The sequence below is a fragment of the Photinus pyralis genome, unplaced genomic scaffold, assembly GCF_008802855.1.
Source record: "Photinus pyralis isolate 1611_PpyrPB1 unplaced genomic scaffold, Ppyr1.3 Ppyr1.4_LG7, whole genome shotgun sequence".
Taxonomy (NCBI): domain Eukaryota; kingdom Metazoa; phylum Arthropoda; class Insecta; order Coleoptera; family Lampyridae; genus Photinus; species Photinus pyralis.
In genome coordinates this window covers 26,858,416-26,878,778 of record NW_022170738.1, presented here as the reverse complement: position 1 = coordinate 26,878,778, position 20,363 = coordinate 26,858,416, and the positions used below count along the sequence as shown (strand labels likewise).

General features: G+C 38.2%; 1 protein-coding gene across 1 annotated transcript in view; it reads right to left on the bottom strand.

The window, feature by feature from the left end:
* Positions 1-20,127, bottom strand: part of LOC116176140 (limbic system-associated membrane protein-like) — a 150,309-nt gene extending 130,182 nt beyond the window's left edge. Inside the window, exons 1-2 of the mRNA XM_031494615.1 lie at positions 20,121-20,127; positions 19,179-19,304 (exon numbers count right to left, since the gene is read on the bottom strand). Coding sequence (XP_031350475.1) covers positions 19,179-19,304; positions 20,121-20,127 — 133 coding nt within the window. The remainder of the gene's footprint in view (positions 1-19,178; positions 19,305-20,120) is intronic.
* Between the last annotated feature and the right edge of the window lie 236 nt (positions 20,128-20,363).

Here is a 20,363-nt window from a genome sequence, read left to right as displayed (position 1 = left end):
TCTGGTAAGGGAAAAGAAAGCTGGAGATGAAAAACGAGTTAAATACAGTTAGGTTTTCTAGGACTATAATAAAAAGCTCATATTTCTCAAAGCTTTGTCGCATGATAAATGTTTAACATAGGAAAGGAAAGCTTTTTCGTGTAGCTACTCCGTCCTCCGTTTTTATACGTCTATGTTATGGCCATAATTTTAGTTTACTTCTATTTACTTATATCGTAAAGAAAGTAAGGGAAACGTGCCGAGTAAAAATTTAATAAAGTCAGGTTATTAGAATAACGCATAATTAGATGGGAATTAAATTGTGGGATACGTCTCTCCTACTACACGCTCGAGCACTTTATGATATTACCTGTCGTAATATTCTGCTTAATAAAGTTGTGTCGCTATTAAATTAGTTTGGCAATTTATAATTAAAAAAGTTGCCTACCCGCTTTTGTGGTTTCCTCGCGGGGAACGGAAATGAAGTTGCCATTTAAACTTTTTCTTCCTTTGTCCGTTTTTGGGCGACGCGCAATTCGTTATTGTCACCTGGACCGCCATGTTTGATGCCTAAATTTTAATTGCGGATCGAACACGTGAGAGGGATTTCTGCGAGATCAAATCTGTCGAGTTTTTAATTTCCTCTCCAGGCGAAAATGTAATTTAGATGCTTCGAATGACTTACAATTTAAATTCGGATGAGGGTTTTTGTATAATTTTTTGATAAATTCAAAACACAAAATATATGGAAAAAATATAAATATACTTACAATTCAGTCGGTGCTGGGCGACCACTACAATGCACGGGGGGGAATAAGGAGATCAAGGGGTGACAATAAGGAAGGGTTGAATTCGTCCAGCACTACCGAGTTTACAAAAAAAAACAAGAAAAAAATGGATTGATTTTCAAACTTGGAAAAGTATATTGCTTCAAAACAAACACGATTCGATGCAGCTTTTCGAATGTGGGAAATGTTTCTCTTTTGCCCCCACTCATCGCATTCAAATTGCATTAACATTAATAAAGCCACACTTACTCCATCTAGTTTATATCTTATATATTATAAAATATAATAATACGGCGTTAACATTCCCCCCGGGATGAAGTACGGTTTCGAACTTCAGGATGACAAAGAGAACACAAAAAATAATTGTTATTTTTCTATCTACCAATATTTAACTAACAAACCTGAACAAAAAATAATTGTTGCTATTTATTTAACAACGTTTAATTAACAAATCAAATTCTAAGAGAAAGATCAACTAAAAGTAATTTTATTAAAAAAAAAAACTGACAAAGATTTATTGCGTGGGTAAAGGACATACCTTAATTACTGGCCGGCGGTAAATACCAGTTTTGGTTCGAACATCGAGAACTCTGACCACTTGGTCAGTTCCTGGGTAAGTTTTTTCTATAATGCCTAAAGGCCAAGATAATGGAGGAACATTTGGCTGATTTAATAGGACAACAGTCCCTATTTCAATAGGATTCGTTTCAGTATTCCAGCGATATCGAGTTTGCATTTCAGTAAGGCATTCTAACCGCCACCTCTTCCAAAAGTCTTGTATCATACGATCAAGTAATTGAAATCTGTTTAAGCGATTAATATTATGATTAGTATAATCGACGGTGGGGAAGTGGTTTATCGGGCCCATGGTTAAGAAATGAGCAGGCGTCAAACAGAGTGGATCAGCAGGATCTGAACTTAGCACACAGAGAGGCCGTGAATTTAGTACGCACTCAATTTGTATTAATAAAGTATTAAACTCTTCGTAAGTTAATAATTGGTCGCGTAAGATTTTGTATAGATGACTTTTGACAGATCGCACGCCCGCTTCCCACAACCCTCCCATGTGAGGAGCTCCAGGAGGTATTAGTTTCCATTGTATTCCACGGTTAGCTAATTCATTTCCTATGGATTTGTTATATTCAGGAGAATATATGACTTTATACAATTCATCTAAGGATGTCCTCGCACCAATGAAATTGGTACCGTTGTCGGAGTTAATTTCTGAAACTACTCCTCGCCTACTAATAAATCGCTTGAAGGCTTGCAAAAAGTTTTCCGTGGATAAGCTACTAACTAATTCTAAATGGACCGCTTTAGTCGTCAGACATACAAACAAGCAGATATAGGCTTTAATTGAACGCACTCCTCGTTTCCGATATGGAATAATCGATACAGGGCCCGCGTAATCACAACCAGTCTGGAAAAAGGCTTTAGGGGATTGCATTCGGCTTATTGGTAGGTTTCCCATAACCGGAAATTGTGGTTTGGGTTTCATCCGAAAGCAAATGTTACATTTCTGCACTCTAAATCTTATAACGTACGTGCTGCGAGTATCCAATACCGTTGCCTAATCAAGGTTAAAACTAAATGTGGTCCTGTATGTAGGTTGGATCTGTGATAGTGATCGATAAGTAAATCTACGAATCGGTCTTTCTTCGGTAATAAAATAGGATGTTTTACATCAAAAGAACAGTCGGCGTTACGAAGCCTACCACCTACTCTAATAATATTTCCATCTAAAAAAGGGGTAAGGTATCTAAAAGATTTGGGTTGAATTCCTTTTTTTAGTAAAGAAAGTTCAACTGAAAAATGTTTACATTGAATCAAACGAATAAGTCTCATCTCCGCAGTCATTAAGTCGGAGGCGGAAATGATGACATTGTAGGGTAACCGTCTAAGAAATCTAAGCACATAAACAACAGTGCGCACTAATTTGATCCATTTGGAACAACGCTCTATTAAGGAAAAAAATGGATTTTCTTCTTTTGCAGGAATCAGTAAGGCGATAGTTTCCTCCGATTCCTTATCTTCAGTGCGCACAATTCAAATTGGCCATTCCAAAAAGTCTAATCTCATCCAATCAGGACCATTTTTCCAAGAAACGTGGCTGATAAATTGCAAGGGAGTTAGACCTCTAGATAAGCAATCGCTTATATTGTTATTTTACCATCAATGTGATACCAAGATAAAGGATCGATTAAGGAGTTAATTTGAGTCACCCGATTTGCAACAAACATGGGCAATTTGGTTGGGCATGTAGCGATCCAGTTGAGAGTAACTGTAGAATCTGAGAAAGCATACACTTTGGCAATGTTCAAACGAGATTGATAACAATTGATTACAAAATGCAGGAGTCTGGCGAGTAAATGAGCCGCACAAAGTTCCAGCCGTGGAATAGTGACTAGTTTTATGGGCGAGACCTTTGTTTTCGCACAAAGAAGGTGAATTTGATTTCTATTAGCAATACTTTGCAAGTACACCACCGCACCATAGGATGTTAGACATGCATCTGCGAATCCTACCAATGCTACGCTCTGATTGTTCGTAACTCCAATATGCCGAGGTACTTCAAATTCTAAAAGATGAGAAAGTTGGGTGTTAATTAGCTGCCATCTTTGTGCTATACTGTTAGGGCATGGTTCGTCCCAATCTAGTTGGAGCACCCAACATTCTTTGATTAAGAGTTTCAAGTTCAAAATCACAGGAGCCAGAAATCCTAAAGGGTCATAGCACCGTGCAACGGTGGAGAGTATAGTGCGTTTGGTGCAAGGTCTATTGGTAATGTCGAAAGAGAATGACAAGAAATCAGTCTTGGGATTCCACTGCAAACCTAAAACTTTAAAGTTGGAGCTGTCAAAATCAATAGGATTAGTAATGCAATCATCTTCAGGGATGTTTTCTATTAGTGTTGGAGAATTTGTTGCCCATTTCACTAACTGAAAACCACCTCTACCAAATAATTCCTTTAATTGCGAATAGGCGGTCATGGCTAAACTCGTGGTTGGAATGCTGGTGACGAGGTCATCAACATACATATCTCTTTTCACTATTTCAGCAGCTATGGGGAAAGTTGACTCTTCATCCTCTGCTAGTTGACGAACAATCCTAAGGGCTAAAAAAGGGGACGCTCTGACACCAAACGATACTGTGTTTAGTTGATAGGTTTCTATTGATTCTTGGCTCGAAAATCTCCAAAGTATTTTTTGATATTTGCGATCGTTCTCGCAAAGGTTAATTTGCCTATACATTTGGCGAATGTCCGCGGAAAGAGCTATTGCAAATAGTCTAAAATTCAACAACATCGTACAAACATCCGCTTGTAGCTTAGGACCGACAAATAAAAGGTCGTTTAAAGAATAAAGAGAGGTAGTTTTGCACGAAGCATCGAAAACAATTCGAACCGGAGTAGTGATGAGGAATAAAATAATGCGGTTCCGAGCAAATGTGGTTCGTAACCTTCGACATATGACCTTGGGCTAGGTAGTCTCGAATAATATTTGCATAATGTATTTTAAGATCTCCATCTCTATCTAGTTTTCGTTCTAAGGCCAAAAATCTACGAAGTGCTGCCGCATAGGAATCCCCTAACAAAGAACTATTGAGTTGAAAAGGCAAGGCCACGGTATATCTTCCATCACTTCCTCTTTTGTAAGTAGATCGAAAATGGTGTTCACACTTGACGTCCTCCGGACTTACTAAATTTAAAGAGGGCACATCCTCTACTTCCCAAAATCGTTGTACCAGTGTCTCCAACGGAGGTTCCAAAGCGATAAAGAAACTATGTGTGCAAGGAGATATGGTGGGTGCAACTCCCATTAAAACAAATCCAAGCTGAGTCTCTATAGCTAAGGGTGTATTTGGAGGGCCTGAAATCCGCTCTCGGCCCAACAATTGTGCAAATAAACTGGCTCCAATTATTCCATCTACCTTTCGAGGAATATGAAATTCAGTATCAGCTAAGGGAATTGAAACTAAGTAATTAAAACGACTTATATCGACGGAAATTGGAGGCATTTGATTGGTAATTTGATCTACTACTAATACATCTAAACAATATCTTTTATGCGTATTAATTTTGGAAATTATAACTGCGCTCGCACTTCCGTGTACTCTGCTACTAGTCGAACCAATTCCAAGAACTGTAGTGTCACATTTGGCAAGGGGTAATTTCAAGCGACGACTAAAGTCTAAAGAGAGAAAGTTAGCGTGACTTCCACTGTCTAATAAAAAACGGGCTTCATGAGTATTGCCGAACACGTCCAAAACATCGACCTTTGCTGTGGAGAGTAGGACTGTATTATTAGAGCCATTAGTATTTGACGTAATTGTGCAACAATTGATTGAGGAAGAATTCGACTCACCATGAGCGTTATCTGGACTGCTACTACTATTCCTATTTGAAGTTGAAGAGCTGTTATCAATAGGGGTGCCTGAAGTGGAACGGTCTGATTTACTACGAGAGTTAGTTTTGAAATGTAACAAGGTGTGATGCTTAAGATGACAACTTCTACAAGTATAATTACTTTGACAATTCATTATTTTATGAGACCCTAAGCAGTTTAAACATAAACTGTTTGCGCGCACGATTTGGTACCGTTCTTCAGGCGTAATCTCCAAAAACTGCGGGCAAGCGGAAATGTAATGAGTACCTTTACAACATGCACATTTAGCCGGTGTAGGCTTCTGCGCAAGAAACACATGGGTAGATTTTGATTTGCTATTACTGTTACTACTTTGAACGGGATAACCTTTTGAACTACTACTACTACTTGCCAATTTATTTACTACGGTGCTAGTGCGTGCACAAATTTTGGCTTGTTCTTTTATGAAAGTAATGATGTCCTTATAGGAAGGCATATCCGTTTTTCTCCTAGTGTTTTCGAATAGACGTTGAGTCTCGGGATTTAGTTTTTGAAAAGCTAAGTATGCTAAAATGTAGTCGGCTAAATCTGGTATATCTAATTTTCGCAAAGCTGTAACGGCAGGATCGAATTTATCTACGAACGCGTTTAACGTATGAACATTTTCAGTAGGACTTTGTTTAAACATAAACAATTGTTCTAATAAGGAATTAGCTATGGCACGTTTGTCCTCATATTTGTCAACAAGCGCAGCAAGAATGATTCTGTAATTGTCTCCTGTAGGAGCTATTCCAGAACATACCGATAGTGCAGTATCACTTAAACAGCCGAGTAAATAATGCGCCCGATTAACGTCGTTTAATTCAGGGTTGTTGTGAATTAGGCTATTGAAGCATTCAATAAATAAAGGCCACTCTTTTAAATCTCCACTGAATTTTGGGAGTGGAATATCGGGTAGTTTGCGAATTCTGTTAGTCCGCTCTTCACTTCTTGTAGAGGGGGCACTACTAGTAGAACTACTATGAATTTTAATCTTTTGAGCAACATGTTCAATGTAACATACTATTTCCTCAATCGTCTCAATGATTTTAAAACTTGGAACAAAGTGTTCGTCTAATTCGCACTCTAATAAGTTTATATCTTCTATTGTTTCTAACAATTTAACTTTGGTTGCCTCGTAATTAGTGTACCTCATCTTAAAATAACTCAATTTCTCTGGGGTTGAAACATCCCTACTAAAATCATATACCCGTTGAATGTTAGCAAAATATTGTTCTTTTTTTGCCTTTAAAATCTTAAGACGATGTTCCGCTTTTTTGTCCATCGTTCAGAACCGCTAAATATCGCGCTAAATTGACAATAATGGAATATGTGTGGCGGTTTTATCAAAGTTTTGATATCTACAACTTGAATTCTATACTATAAAAGCGCTTATCAACCTGCACCGAAACGTGTTATCTATAACTCTACTATTTATGTACTATAACATGCGTGCAAATCCGGCTTGATTTGGACCAATGTATAATTTTTTGATAAATTCAAAACACAAAATATATGGAAAAAATATAAATATACTTACAATTCAGTCGGTGCTGGGCGACCACTACGATGCACGGGGGGGAATAAGGAGATCAAGGGGTGACAATAAGGAAGGGTTGAATTCGTCCAGCACTACCGAGTTTACAAAAAAAAACAAGAAAAAAATGGATTGATTTTCAAACTTGGAAAAGTATATTGCTTCAAAACAAACACGATTCGATGCAGCTTTTGAATGTGGGAAATTTTTCTCTTTTGCCCCCACTCATCGCATTCAAATTGCATTAACATTAATAAAGCCACACTTACTCCATCTAGTTTATATCTTATATATTATAAAGTATAATAATACGGCGTTAACAGTTTTTTTTCGGAAACGCTTAAACACACTTACCCCTCCAATTTGCTATTACGATTAGGTTTCGTCCCTGGACATAGAGCAATAAAGTTTTGGCGTCTCTCGTCTTAATTTAAATTGAGAAACTCCTTGTGTTTGCAATTTAAGGGAGAATCGATTTCCTTACATCCAATTCCGGCCAGCTGGCCGTCCCGTATTTACAAAACAACCCCTTGGATGGCTTCGATACAATACAGACGCAATTTTAACTGACCATAAAGCAACAAATTGTGTGATTTTGCCTCCATAGCTGCAGTATTGTGGTAGTAAGGCAACGATTGCATTTACCACAGCCTGAATCCATAACCCGTTCAACAGCTCTACGTAAGGAAAGAACTACAGACTAAGCCGAGTCAACAGAATTGAATTGAAAGATTCTACAGGAGTAGCTAATTACAGGTTCTACAGAATCTTCCAATATTGATGAAGGGTGTGTTTCGTAACGCCATACACACCCCGAATTCAACATTTTCTAGCCATTCAACGGGAATACGTAAGGAAGAAGTTATGCAAGACCTGTACTGAAAAAATCAACGAAAGGAATTAACGAAAACATGGTATAATTGTGGTGGTACATATGGTAACGGATACGCATCACACCAAAATTAAAAGTAAAATCAACAAAGCGTTTTTCCCACGCAGTGCGAAATAATCATCCCCGCCGTCGATCTTGGTTTTATAAGGTGACGCACATGCGTTACAATTCATTCTATTGCCAATTGTTCTATAGTAAGCAGTAGGATCAAGCGAGCTGTCCCACAGTGAGGCCGATTTCGACGACGATACGGCACTCATATCACTGAAATTAATCGTTCTACATCTACAAGGCTGACATAAGCTGCAAATATTTAAGGGCCTGCACACTCGACTCGAGATTAACCGATCTAGGGGCATAGAATAGGGAACTTCTGCTATACATAGAATCTACCGAACCAATTAAATCGACGGAATACATGGAATCTACATAACCTACACAACCTGAAAACTCTAGAAAATCTACGGAACCCATCCGTTACAATTCTAAAGATGTAGATCCTGTACCGGGTGACCGAATAAGACTGTTCCTCGGCCATATCTCGGGAACAGTTCGTCGTATGATAGGGGTAAAAAAAATTATTGGGTAAATCGGTCATGTATGAAGAATCGCTGGAAAATATTTTCAAGTTCAAAAAATGACCACCAGAGAGCGTAACAACCATCTCAAATTTTAAAATTGCGTTTTCTTTAAATTTCGCATAATAAGCTAAATATCTTTTTTTCACATTTTTAAAGAGAACCAGTTTATCATTTTCGTAAAAAAATCTGTTATTTCAAAAACAAAGATTGTGTGGGGCGTTCAATTGTTCTTGCAACTACCTTAACTTCTTAACGGTTTGACCGATTTTAACAAATTTGGTATCGTTGAAAAGAGCATTCCTTGGGCAATAAGAATCAACATAGTTAATTTAGTTGAATTCTTCTCCGCCAGGGGTCTAGTTTTGACACCATGGCCCAAAATCCTAAAAAAATCAAAAAAATCAAATGGAATGATATAACCTTTTCTTTATGAAAAAGTAGCAAAATAACATCCAAAGAAGCCAGTGAAAACCATTTTTCAAAATCTCGTTCCTAAAAAAAAAGAAAAAAGAATATAGGTACATAATATACAGAATGTATAGAATCTACAGAATCTACAGAATCTACAGAATCTACAGAATCTCCATAATCTCCAGAATCTACAGAAACTACAGAACCTACAGAATCTACAGAATCTACAGAATCAACAGAATCAACAGAATATAAAAAGATTCACATTGTGTTTACTTAAAATATATAGTCTCTACAGTATGTACAAAATCTACAGAACCTTGAAATAAAACAGAATCTAGTGGATTTACGAGATGTTAAAAATTTACAGCATATACAGAATCCCCCGAATCTACAGAACGCGTAGGAAGTCTAGAATCACTTCAAGATTTACTGAGCCTACTGAACCTACATGAAATTATACCGAATCTACAGAATCTACAGGATCTACAGAATTTACAGAATCTACATAATTTACAGAATCAACAGAATCTACAGAACCTACAGAATCTACAGAATCTACAGGATCTACAGAACCTACAGAATCTACAGAATCAACAGGATCAGCAGAATCTACAGAATCTACAGAACCTACAGAATCTACAGAATCTACACAATCGACAGAATCTACAGAATCTACAGAATCTACAGAATCTACAGAATCTACAGGATCTACAGAATCAACAGAATCAATAGAATTTACAGAATATAAAAATGCTTCAGAACCTAGAATCTAAAAAGATTCTATTGTGTTTACTTAAAATATACAGTCTCTACAGTATGTACAAAATCTACAGAACCTATAGAATCAACTGACTCTTGAAATAAAACAGAATCTAAGGGGTTTACGAGATGTTAAAAATTTACAGCATATACAGAACCCCCAAATCTACAGAACGCGTAGGAAATCTAGAACCACTTCAAGATTTACTGAACCTACTGAATCTACAATCCTTCTACAGAATCAAGAGATTATACCGAATTTACGGAATCTACAGAATCTACAGAATCTACAGGACCTACAGAATCTACAGAATCTACAGAACCTCCATAATCTACAGAATCTACAGAACCTACAGAATCTACAGGACCTACAGAACCTACAGAATCTACAGGACCTACAGAATCTACAGAATCTACAGAATCTACAGAATCTACAGAATCTACAGAATCTACAGAATCTACAGAATCTACAGAATCTACAGTATCTACAGAATCTACAGAATCTACAGAATCTACAGAATCTACAGAATCTACAGAATCTACAGAATCTACAGAATCAACAGAATTTACAAAATATACAAATGCTTCAGAACCTAGAATCTAAAAGGATTCTATTGTGTTTACTTAAAATATACAGTCTCTACAGCATGTGCAAAATCTACAGAATCTACAGAGTCTACAGAACCTACAGAATCTACAGAATCTACAGAATCTACAGAATCTACAGAATCTACAGAATTTACAGAATCTACAGAATCTATAGAATCTACAGAATCTACAGAATCAACAGAATCAACAGAATTTACAAAATATACAAATGCTTCAGAACCTAGAATCTAAAAAGATTCTATTGTGTTTACTTAAAATATACAGTCTCTACAGTATGTACAAAATCTACAGAACCTATAGAATCAACTGAAACTTGAAATCAAACAGAATCTACGGGTTTACGAGATGTTAAAAAAGGATTCAATTTACAAAACCTACAGAAAATAAAGAGTCTATAGAATCTACGGATACAGAATCAATAGTAAGATACCTGCTTGAGTTACAGAACGTACAGAATCTACTTAATCTTTGTAATCTGCAGAGTCTACAAAAGGTACAAAAACCACAGACAAGGCTGCAAAATCTACAAAAGCTACAGAACCCATAGTATGTACAGAATTTACAAAATTTACAGAACCTGCTGGATGTACAAAACCTGCAGGATCTACAAAATCCGCAATATCTGCAGTAGCTACAGAATCGACGAAGTTCTACGAGTTCGTCAGGATTTACAGCATTTGTTCCTGCAGAATCTACAGAACCCGTGTAATCTACAGAATTTACAGAAACTACAAGATCTTCGTGATCCTAAAACATATTCGGTGATCAAATTGTCTAGCGCTAGCCGCAGGGGGTTTGCTGCTCCCCGGAAGACCCATTAGGCCCATATATTAAGAATTTCAGAAACAAATCTAGTACTCTGATACTCCAGATACGATATTTCTTAGCTCTTAGGTTTTGAATTAATGAACTCTGGATCCTAGGTATTGGGATATTTATTCGGGAGTCTGAATCCAATATCTAGGTTTTGCATTTTACATCCTGTATCCTAATTTTTGAGTTCTTTAATTTCAAATCCGGAAATCTGGAATTGTGGTTTTAGATTCTGTGTCTAAATTGTGAACCTTGGGCCCTAGATTCCAATCTTTGAATCCGAGATCCTAGTCTTGAGTCTTTCCTAGGCCCTTAGGTTCCCTCCAGGGCTACCTACCTACGACTTAATTCTCTAGGAACAACAAACAGGGAAAGCTCCATGGGTGAGCCTCTAGATCCTTCAAAAGGACTATAAATCTCTGGGGTTCAAAGTAGCCTTTGAAGAGAATTTTTGACTGAAACTGTTAAAGACCTGTCAAAGATCTATAAAGGCCGTGAAATAGTGTTCCGTCATGTGTTTAGTGGCCGGAATCGTATACCGGTCAGGATGCAGGATGAGCGGCTGGACTTATACCGATCTCGTCTTCGGCTCGTTCCATACTTCAATAAAAAAAAATACTTTGCTGTCTAACGTTAAGGGTTGGAGGTGAAAAACTGTCAATGGAATACGAGTAATTGGCAAAGAAACAATTAAGTTCAACGTACATAATGTTCGTGACGTATTATCAATCATCCCCCCAGACAACTTCGACGGATGAAACCCGTGAAATTTCTACGGGTATCGATCACTGACTTCCGACGGAAATGGGTCGTCGGAGCCATCGGATTATTATCTCACTTAACCGACTGAGCGGAACTCCATATTTTATTCAGGATATTCTAGTCATTTCTACTTCGCAATCTCCCGAAGGATTCGACGCGCTGATTTCAGACCGGTGCCGAAAATGTATTATAAATTAAAAACTATTATACCTAAACTCCGTCTAAATTACACATTTGTACGTACGAAATTGATTTGACCCATTTCCGCCCCATGCGAAACACGGGATGTGGAAGAAAAAACGACCCTCCTAGGCCAACTCAGAGCCGATATTAGAGACGCGCGCGCGTTCTCAGTTTCATATCGGGGAATTTTCGTATTTAAACAGCGAAATGAGGGTATTTTAAATATCTGTCAACAGATGAGCCGAAGCGTCTACAGAGGTTGACTTACCCCTCGCATAATAAGATATGTATACGTAATAAAGCGGAACAGAAAAATACCTAATCTTCCCGACTATTAAACTTTTCGGAGCTATAAATTATAAAGAAATCCTGGAGGGAGATTTAGGGAAAATACACTCTCCCGTTTTCCTCGTACTTTATGAAATCGTATTTGCTTGTTTGCTGCGCCAAAGCATTTCCTTTATGCTGTATGCCTTTTTTAAATATTTCAGAATACATTTATTTATGCCGTCCGAAACGCACTGCGAAGCTCTAATATCAAAAGGAACGACGTCTCCCTAACATCAATTCCGAAGACCCATTTTATTTCACTCTCGTCTTGAGTTTCCAGGCTGTAGCATTTGAAATCAACAGTAGATCCTAACGAAAATAAAGGCACTAAATGCCAAGTTAACATTTTTGGAAGCGCGTTGTTGATAGAAGCATTTCTTTCTGGGTACCACTCTCAAAGAAACCTCATCTAATGCGTAAGAGGAGAGGGGGAGTAACGTTGATTGAAAGCACGGTGTATATCGTGTTCTTTCTAAACCGAAGAAAATTGGCGCCCAACGTGGGGCCCGAGTATCAAAGACCTAACCCATCACCAGAATCCGTGCCAAGAAGACCAACAGCATTCCGGTGGCACGGTCTATAGCTGATTGTCGACACGCACAAGGTTGGAATCGCCCTTTTGGAACTATTCCGGTGAGAGAAGTGATCCAAAACAGTTTGACCTTTTGCTTTTGGTGCGGAATGCCCGATGTTGTTAGTAGGGATTGCCCTAATTGTTGTGACAATGCGAGTATTGCTCAAATGACTTACAGGCACAACTACCCTACGTCACCACGTGCTAGACCTACAGTAAACATTATAATTGCGCCTAGAATGCTGGGTTTATCCTCTGCGTCGTGAAACTGGTGTTAGCCGACCGAAAACGACCCTCACCAGCGTAGGCGGCGTGGAAACCGCCCAAAGCTCCAACAAGCTTCACCTCTAAGGACACTACCTCGTCCAAGCATCTTCCCTTATTCGCCCCGAAACAAATCTATGGTGCCCTCTTTTTCATGGTGGAAACGAAACACGTTACCTCCTGACCCGATGAAGCCAAAGTCTCTTAAAAGCTAGCCAGTTACGATGTTCAGCAACGTTTTTGAATGCATGCAGTGCTCTTAAGAACTCTTAATAACCCTCTAAGGTCTAAAAGGCTCTCACAACCTCTGCAAGGCTCTCTGGTTGATAAGAGGAGAGAACCATAAAAGCCCTTAAAACTCGTAGGAGACATTGATAGATTATTTGAGGCATTTGACAGTTCTTAGAAACTGTAAGCGACGCTTTAGTGTACAGAAGTATGAAAGACTCCTCTTGAGACCCCCTGGTTCTACCGGAATACCCCTCCAGGAAAGAAAAATTGAATATTTATTTCCCCACACCTTACATAAGACCTTCGTATGCTGGAGGGTATTACCCCCAGACACCCAGGTTCTACAGTACAGTTACATTCTTCCCCACATGTTTAGTACCCTTAGCTTGTATACCAAAACTGTTGGAATGTCCTTAGGGCTGAACGTTTTGAGGATAATCATACGCATGCAAATTGTTTTTAAGATTACGAGGAAGATCTTAGAACTAGGGGATGTGGGGGGATATGAAATACTGTCCAGTATACGAAAGTGTTATGTCAGATGTAAAGAAATGAACTTTGAATCTTTCTTTTTTTCCTGGGAAATTTCATACTCCCCCCCCCCCCCCAGCACAAAACGTTCAGCCCTAAAACATTCGAACATTCGAAGTAGTGTACTTATATAGGAAGAGATTCTCGTTCTTATCTTACAAACTGCGAAGCTATATACGATCAGGGGTGGCACTGAGAATCAGCATTCCTGATTAAACACAGCGATTTTTGAACTTGGGTCAGATTGCACAAGATTTAGATTTTGTACAGCCCTCCGATAACTTTTCGAAGAGAAAATATGATTTCGGGACTACTAAAGAAAGGCATTTTCGGTGGCCGAAAAGATCAGAAAATACTTATCACCCGAATGTATAAAGAATAAGCGCAAGGAGGTTGGTGAAAAGGGGTTAAGGACGAAGGAGCCTTAAAGATAAGTGTTTGAAAGGAAGGTAACGAAACTAGGCGTAAAAAAGAGAAGCAATAATCACCAAAAACGGAAGCAAACCTAAAGAGGTGAAGCATTAAAGAACTCTGAATTGGGAGCGAAACATATAGAAAGATAATGGAAGAAATTCAAAGTGTCTGAAAGAAGGATCTGGAAAAGGAGAAGAGGAATCCGAAGAACAAAATGGAGAAAAATTCGAAGAGAAGGAAGAATACAGAGAAATCGAAAAATTTGTTAGCTCATATGCAAAGAATCCAGATAGTCTTCTCAATCTGCATCGTGATTGGGGGAAACTAAAAAATCCTGGAAAACTTCAAATGAATTCAAATTTAAAATTTTTGGAAACCTCAAGGTGGAAAATTCAAGGATAAAGAAAACACAAGTTGGATGTTTAAAACAGATCAAAGATCCAATAAATAAAAATATTAAATATCAAAAAATGAGGATGCGAATAGTAAGAAGAGGAGAGTAGCAAAAGAGGAAGAGTGAAAGATCACCGGAACAAAGGTAAGAGGCGGCCGTGAGAAAAAATGTAGAGGATGGAGTTAAAGGAGGGGGAGAGAGAAGGGACTCGGAAAGTATGGAAAAAGGATGGAGGACGTTAAAGAGGAAATAAGGCCAGCTCGGTAAACAAATGGACAAATTGAATAAAATGAAAAAGAAGATGGCGGAGGAAATTAAAGGATTAAGGGCGGAAATTAAGAGAAAAAAAAGCAATGATATAAGGAAAAAGAGGAATCTATAGAAAGAATAAAACCTCGAAGAAGAAGGTTACAAAGATGAAAGAGAAAAAATAAAGCACAACATAACGATAAAGGGAGAAGAGATGGAAAAACGAAAAGAGATTGCAAGTAGAGGTGAACGCAAAAGAGACGAGAACAAGATTGAAGTAGGGGGAAATACAGTAACAGACGTGGAAATATGGGAAAAGAGGAGGGAAGTTGTGAGAGGTAAGGGAAGGTTAAAGGGAAGAAAAGGGAATTATGAGGATGGACAGAGAGAAGTTATAAAGAGATAGCGGAGGCAGAAAGAGGAAATGGCAAGATTAGTGGTGAAAGAAGGAAAAGAATTAGTGAAAGCGGAGACGAACAGAACGGACGAGGGACAGGGGGGGTTTAAGGATGGACGGTTAAGGTGTACAAGAGACGGCAGGGTGCGGAGTGAGGGGGGCGAGAGAATGAGATAGATAAGAACAGCAGAAGAAAGCTGCAAATCAGAGATGAGTAACAGAGATAGCAAGTAAAGACGTACAATTCTGGGAGTTACGAGGACATGATGTGGTGGGGTTGGCGGAATCATGAATGGAAGAGAAGAACAGATAGAAAATAAAGAAAGAAGGTTGCTGAATACAGATGGACGAATGAATTCGCAAAGAGCGAACACTTAAAGAAAGCACTAAAATTAAAGAGGAAGCGGGCATCCGGGAAAGGAATAAAGAAGTGTTGAAAAATCAATTAGAAAATATAGATGAAAGGGAGGAGGGGAATAAGGGAAGAGAAACCCAAGATAGTAGTCAAGAGATAAAGAATGCCATAAAGAGGGGGAGTTGTTACTGGAATTAATAGAAAGGAGGTGTTGGAGAGTATTAAACGGAAACAAGGAGGAAGATATGGATGGGGAATACACATACACGGGAGGGAGGGATAGGGAGGTAAGTAATTGATTACACGAAACAAATTTGGAATCAATAGAAGGTTCTAAGGTAGGAACAAAGATATGATCGGATTACCAACCGTTGGAATTGAGTTTAAAAGGGAAGATGAGAAGATCATGAAATAAAGAAACCCAAAGACGAAGGGAGATACACTTATGGACAAGAGAAGAGATACGGTGGAGGATTATAGAATCATCATCATTGCCATTATCTCCTTCATAGTGTATAACATGCAGATTGCTGAACCTTCCACGTCCTATGAACCTTCAGGGCATTCAGAATCATAAAATCTTTTGAAGACTCCGGAAGACCCGAGTGCCCGCTCAACCATAAATGCTCTATGAAATCGGTACACCAAAAGCTCACACAGCACTTCCTCATCTCGGGAACTACAGGGCATTGAAAGGAAATAAGCAGAATCTTCAGAATCTTCAGAATCTTCAAAATTTTCAGAATCTTCAGAATCTTCCGAATCTTCAGAATCTTCCGAATCTTCAGAATCTTCCGAATCTTCAGAATCTTCCGAATCTTCAGAATCTTCCGAATCTTCAGAATCTTCAAAATCTTCAGAACCTTCAAAATCTTCAGAATCTTCGAATCCTCAGAATCTTCAGAATCCTCAGAAGCTTCAGAATTTTCAGAATCCTCAGAATCTTCAGAATCAGGATCTTCAAGATCTTCAGAATCTTCAGAATGTTCAGAATCTTCAGAATTTTCAGAATCTTCAGAATCTTCAGAATCTTCAGAATCTTCAGAATCTTCAGAATCTTCAGAATCTTCAGAATCTTCAGAATCTTCAGAATCTTCAGAATCTTCAAAATCTTCAGAATCTTCAGAATCTTCAGAATCTTCAGAATCTTCAGAATCTTCAGAATCATTAGAATCTTCAGAATCTTCAGAATCTTCAATATCTGTAGAATCATCAAAATACTCAGGATCTTCAGCTAAAATTTTGCAAATTAAAATGTTTCGAAGCATTCTATGATGTGGAAGATTCTGACGAACGGGGTCCCTTCTAGGCGTTTTAAGTACCCTTACCACGATCTCAAAGCGTTTGAGAAAAAAGAGAGATTTATATCGCCTTTTAATTCCATTGCGTCTAGATGACACAGTCTCCTTGGGGGCCTATAACCACAGCTACTGCATTTCAAGCATCTGTAAAAGATTTTCAGAGCTGTATAAGCCTATACGCAGAGTGTTCTACCAGGTCCATTTTTTCAGAATAGGACCAAAAGGGATGTTGATACGCGATGGATTACCCGGAAATCCGTCATCAAGTTTTTAAGGTCAATGGAATTTGATTCTCCTTTGGCTTGAAGATCAAGAAATAAAAAACCCAAAGACTAAGAGAGGCTAGAGGAGCAAGTATATGAATGAGGAAATAGTACAGAGGAGGATTGAAAAAATAAGAAGGGGAGTATTAAGAAGTCAATATCATGGAAACAGGGAAAGAAGAGGCAAGGATAGATAAAAGAAAGAAATAGTGGGACAGAGAGTGTACAGAAGAGAGAAAAAGATACAGAACAATAATGGAGAGAGAGAGAAAGGGAGAGAGAGGCGAAGGAAGTGAGGAAACAGGAAAAAATACAAAAGAATATGTAATAAAAAGAAACAGAAAGAATATGAAGCAGGGAAACACATTTAGTAAGAGAGAAATATAAACACAGGATCGGAGGCAACACTTTGAAGGTAGTACAAGGTAAGAAGGAGAAACGGTGTGGGATAGAAGATGAGGGAAGGGAGGAAGTGGTAGACTGAATTAAGGGAAGGCGACAGGGAGGGATGAAATGTGAAATTGAGCTTGGATTTTCGCTACAGATAATATTAAGGAGAAGCTGAGGAAACTAATAAACAGGGTATGGAAAGGAGGACTACCGGAAGAATGGAAGAGAAGGGTATGGGAAATTATAGGGTAAACTCGATAATGACGGCGGAGGAGTTATTATGGAGGGATAAGAAATGGAGTAAGGATAGGAAGGAAAGAGTCTAAAGTGTTCTGAACAATTAAAGGATTGAGACAGGATGCCCACTTAGCCCAACATTATTTAATTTATACATGGGGGAGGGTCAACTTCAGAAAATTCCAAAAGACATTTTCAGCAACATCTGACTCCATTCTTGGACACCAAAAGGCAAAAATATGACATGAAAACGCTATCTGTGTCGCACAAAGGATTCGAATGGACAATTAATTGACGGATAATGGCACAAATTTATTCCGAAATACATAAAATGAAGAATTAAAACAAAATTTCTGAAGGAAAGAAAAGCTTACAAAGCGTTTTTGGAAAAATTACCCCGCACACAGACGTTCGACAAATAAAATAAAAAAAATCCTTGCAGTTTTTTTTCTCTTTTAATAATCTGTTTCTCATTACTTTCAGATTATGTTTAGAAATAGTTGTTCGTAGTGATCCTACAAAGAATCGTTTTGAAAACACTTCCTTCTCCTGCATCCTACATTTTTTTTAACCGATTAGGAAGCGTCTATTCTAAAACCTTATAAAAAAACTCGTACAGTTCTACTAGATGTATTATACTCTTCCCAATGAATCCTATTGAAACACTTCCTAGGAAAAGGTGACAAATCATGATATTGGGAGTGGTGCACCACACTATGAAATCTGCCAAACGCGAATTATTAATTTGCAATCTGAAAAACTTGTTTAAAGATGTGTGAATGCGCGAGTTAAAAGTGGGATGGAAAAACTCGCGAGAAACTCGGAAGAATTTAAGTGCCTGATTTATCGATTCGACTTTCCCCCTTCGCTTTTCGCGGATTATTTGGAGAACAAATTTAATGCGAAAGATTTTGAATTACAAAGCTTTGATTGACTTTGCAAAACGAATTACGCGAATCGAAAAAAAAGAGAGTATACTTTGAGACGAATGCACGCTTACGTTACATCAAAGGGAAATTCATTTCTTTAAAGCAATTTCCAAATTACTGGCTGACTTACGTAATTAAATGGAAAATTATCCCTTTGAGCTTCCATTTTATTAAAACTGACAGTGATTGACTTAACGAAACTAAACCTCATAAGCATATAAATTAATCTTGTATTTAAACACAGCGGAATGTTTGCGTAATTTGTCACGTGGATCGTTCTCTGTGCCTGGCAACCTGCTCTAAGAGCGCTTGTGTAAGCATGTGACGTATACATTATCTTTACGGTTACCCAATTTAGTTTGTACTTCCTACAAACAATGAGGTTCCAAATGCCGCCATTTTCAATTTTACAAAATGATTTCAACGGCTTTTAACGTTTTCATCCTACCACACGGAATCCTTAAGGACAAGTATCCGTTCGGAATTGGACTCATTCTGACTATTCACAATCAACAGATATGAAGGACACGGATAGGCGTCCCATTGCAACGGATACTTAGATAAATCAATTCTTGCGAACCATGAAGTGCCATATTTACCTGCATTGCTAACTTCACACGGAAGTATCACGTCGTCCTTCTCCGTCACCTTGTACACCTGACTCGACGTCAGGAACGTGGGCAGATCCGCCGGATTAATCTTTATTTGGCTCGCCTGACTGGACTCTGAAAAAAACGAAACAAATTAAACTCGAACGCACGTATGCGTAAATTACGTTGTTACTTCTTCCACCATTGGCCGAACGGGATTATTAATTTTGATTTATGGAGATTCGATTCGCCATTTCACTATATGCATATTATTGCATTCCCATTAGCCATATATGTGATTGAATAATGTTAATTTCTGTAATATTTCGTGAAATCGAGGGCTCGAATTGGGTTTATTTAATTAACGTATTGATGTGAGGGAGGCAACGAGCCTTGCACGTCTGCATTTTGGATCGGACTGTTTGTTATCGGACTTGCTATTAAACTAAAGCGGTGTACTTACAATTCAGTCAAAAGCATGGAAGTACCGTACAGATTTAGTACATCTAAATATCAATCAAACTTGCGTGTAACATAAGCTAATGCTGTTGACGTAGCAATCCTTAAAGGAGTTTGCGAGTGTATCAGTTATCTCTTAATGAATGCACATCACAATTTGCATCGAACCTACCTTCGATGGCGGAGACTTACTCAAATTAAACTGTTGCAATAATTATGCATTGCACATACGTTCATTGCCTCATGCATTTTGCATTTTATTTCTACCCTTCACGTAATTAAAAGAAATTTCTACTAGTTTCGGGTGGGGTTTTATTGCAGCTTTAATGATTACCACCTACTAGTGGGAACACCTCGAAAAATCAGCAAAAAATCTCAAATGCTCGGAGAACACGAATAACACCGATGATTTGGAATATTCCGAAAGTCAAGTTTACTGTAAAAGACCCTGGAGATCTTGATGGCCTAGCTAGAGGAACCCTACGATCATACCCTGCATTGCGAAAGTCAACTATCATCTTGAAACTCCAAAGAATCTTAAGACTTAAGTCCAATGATGCCCCCCGTATCATCCTCGAGCACTATGTAGAAGTAGAGCACTATAGCGTTACAAAGTAATGAAAATCTCAAGATCTCTGCATTAATATACAATATCTAGAGAATTCTACGGAACTTGTATGTTGAACCTTCATATCTACAAATCTTTAAAAAGCTATGAACGTTCAGTCGGTATTT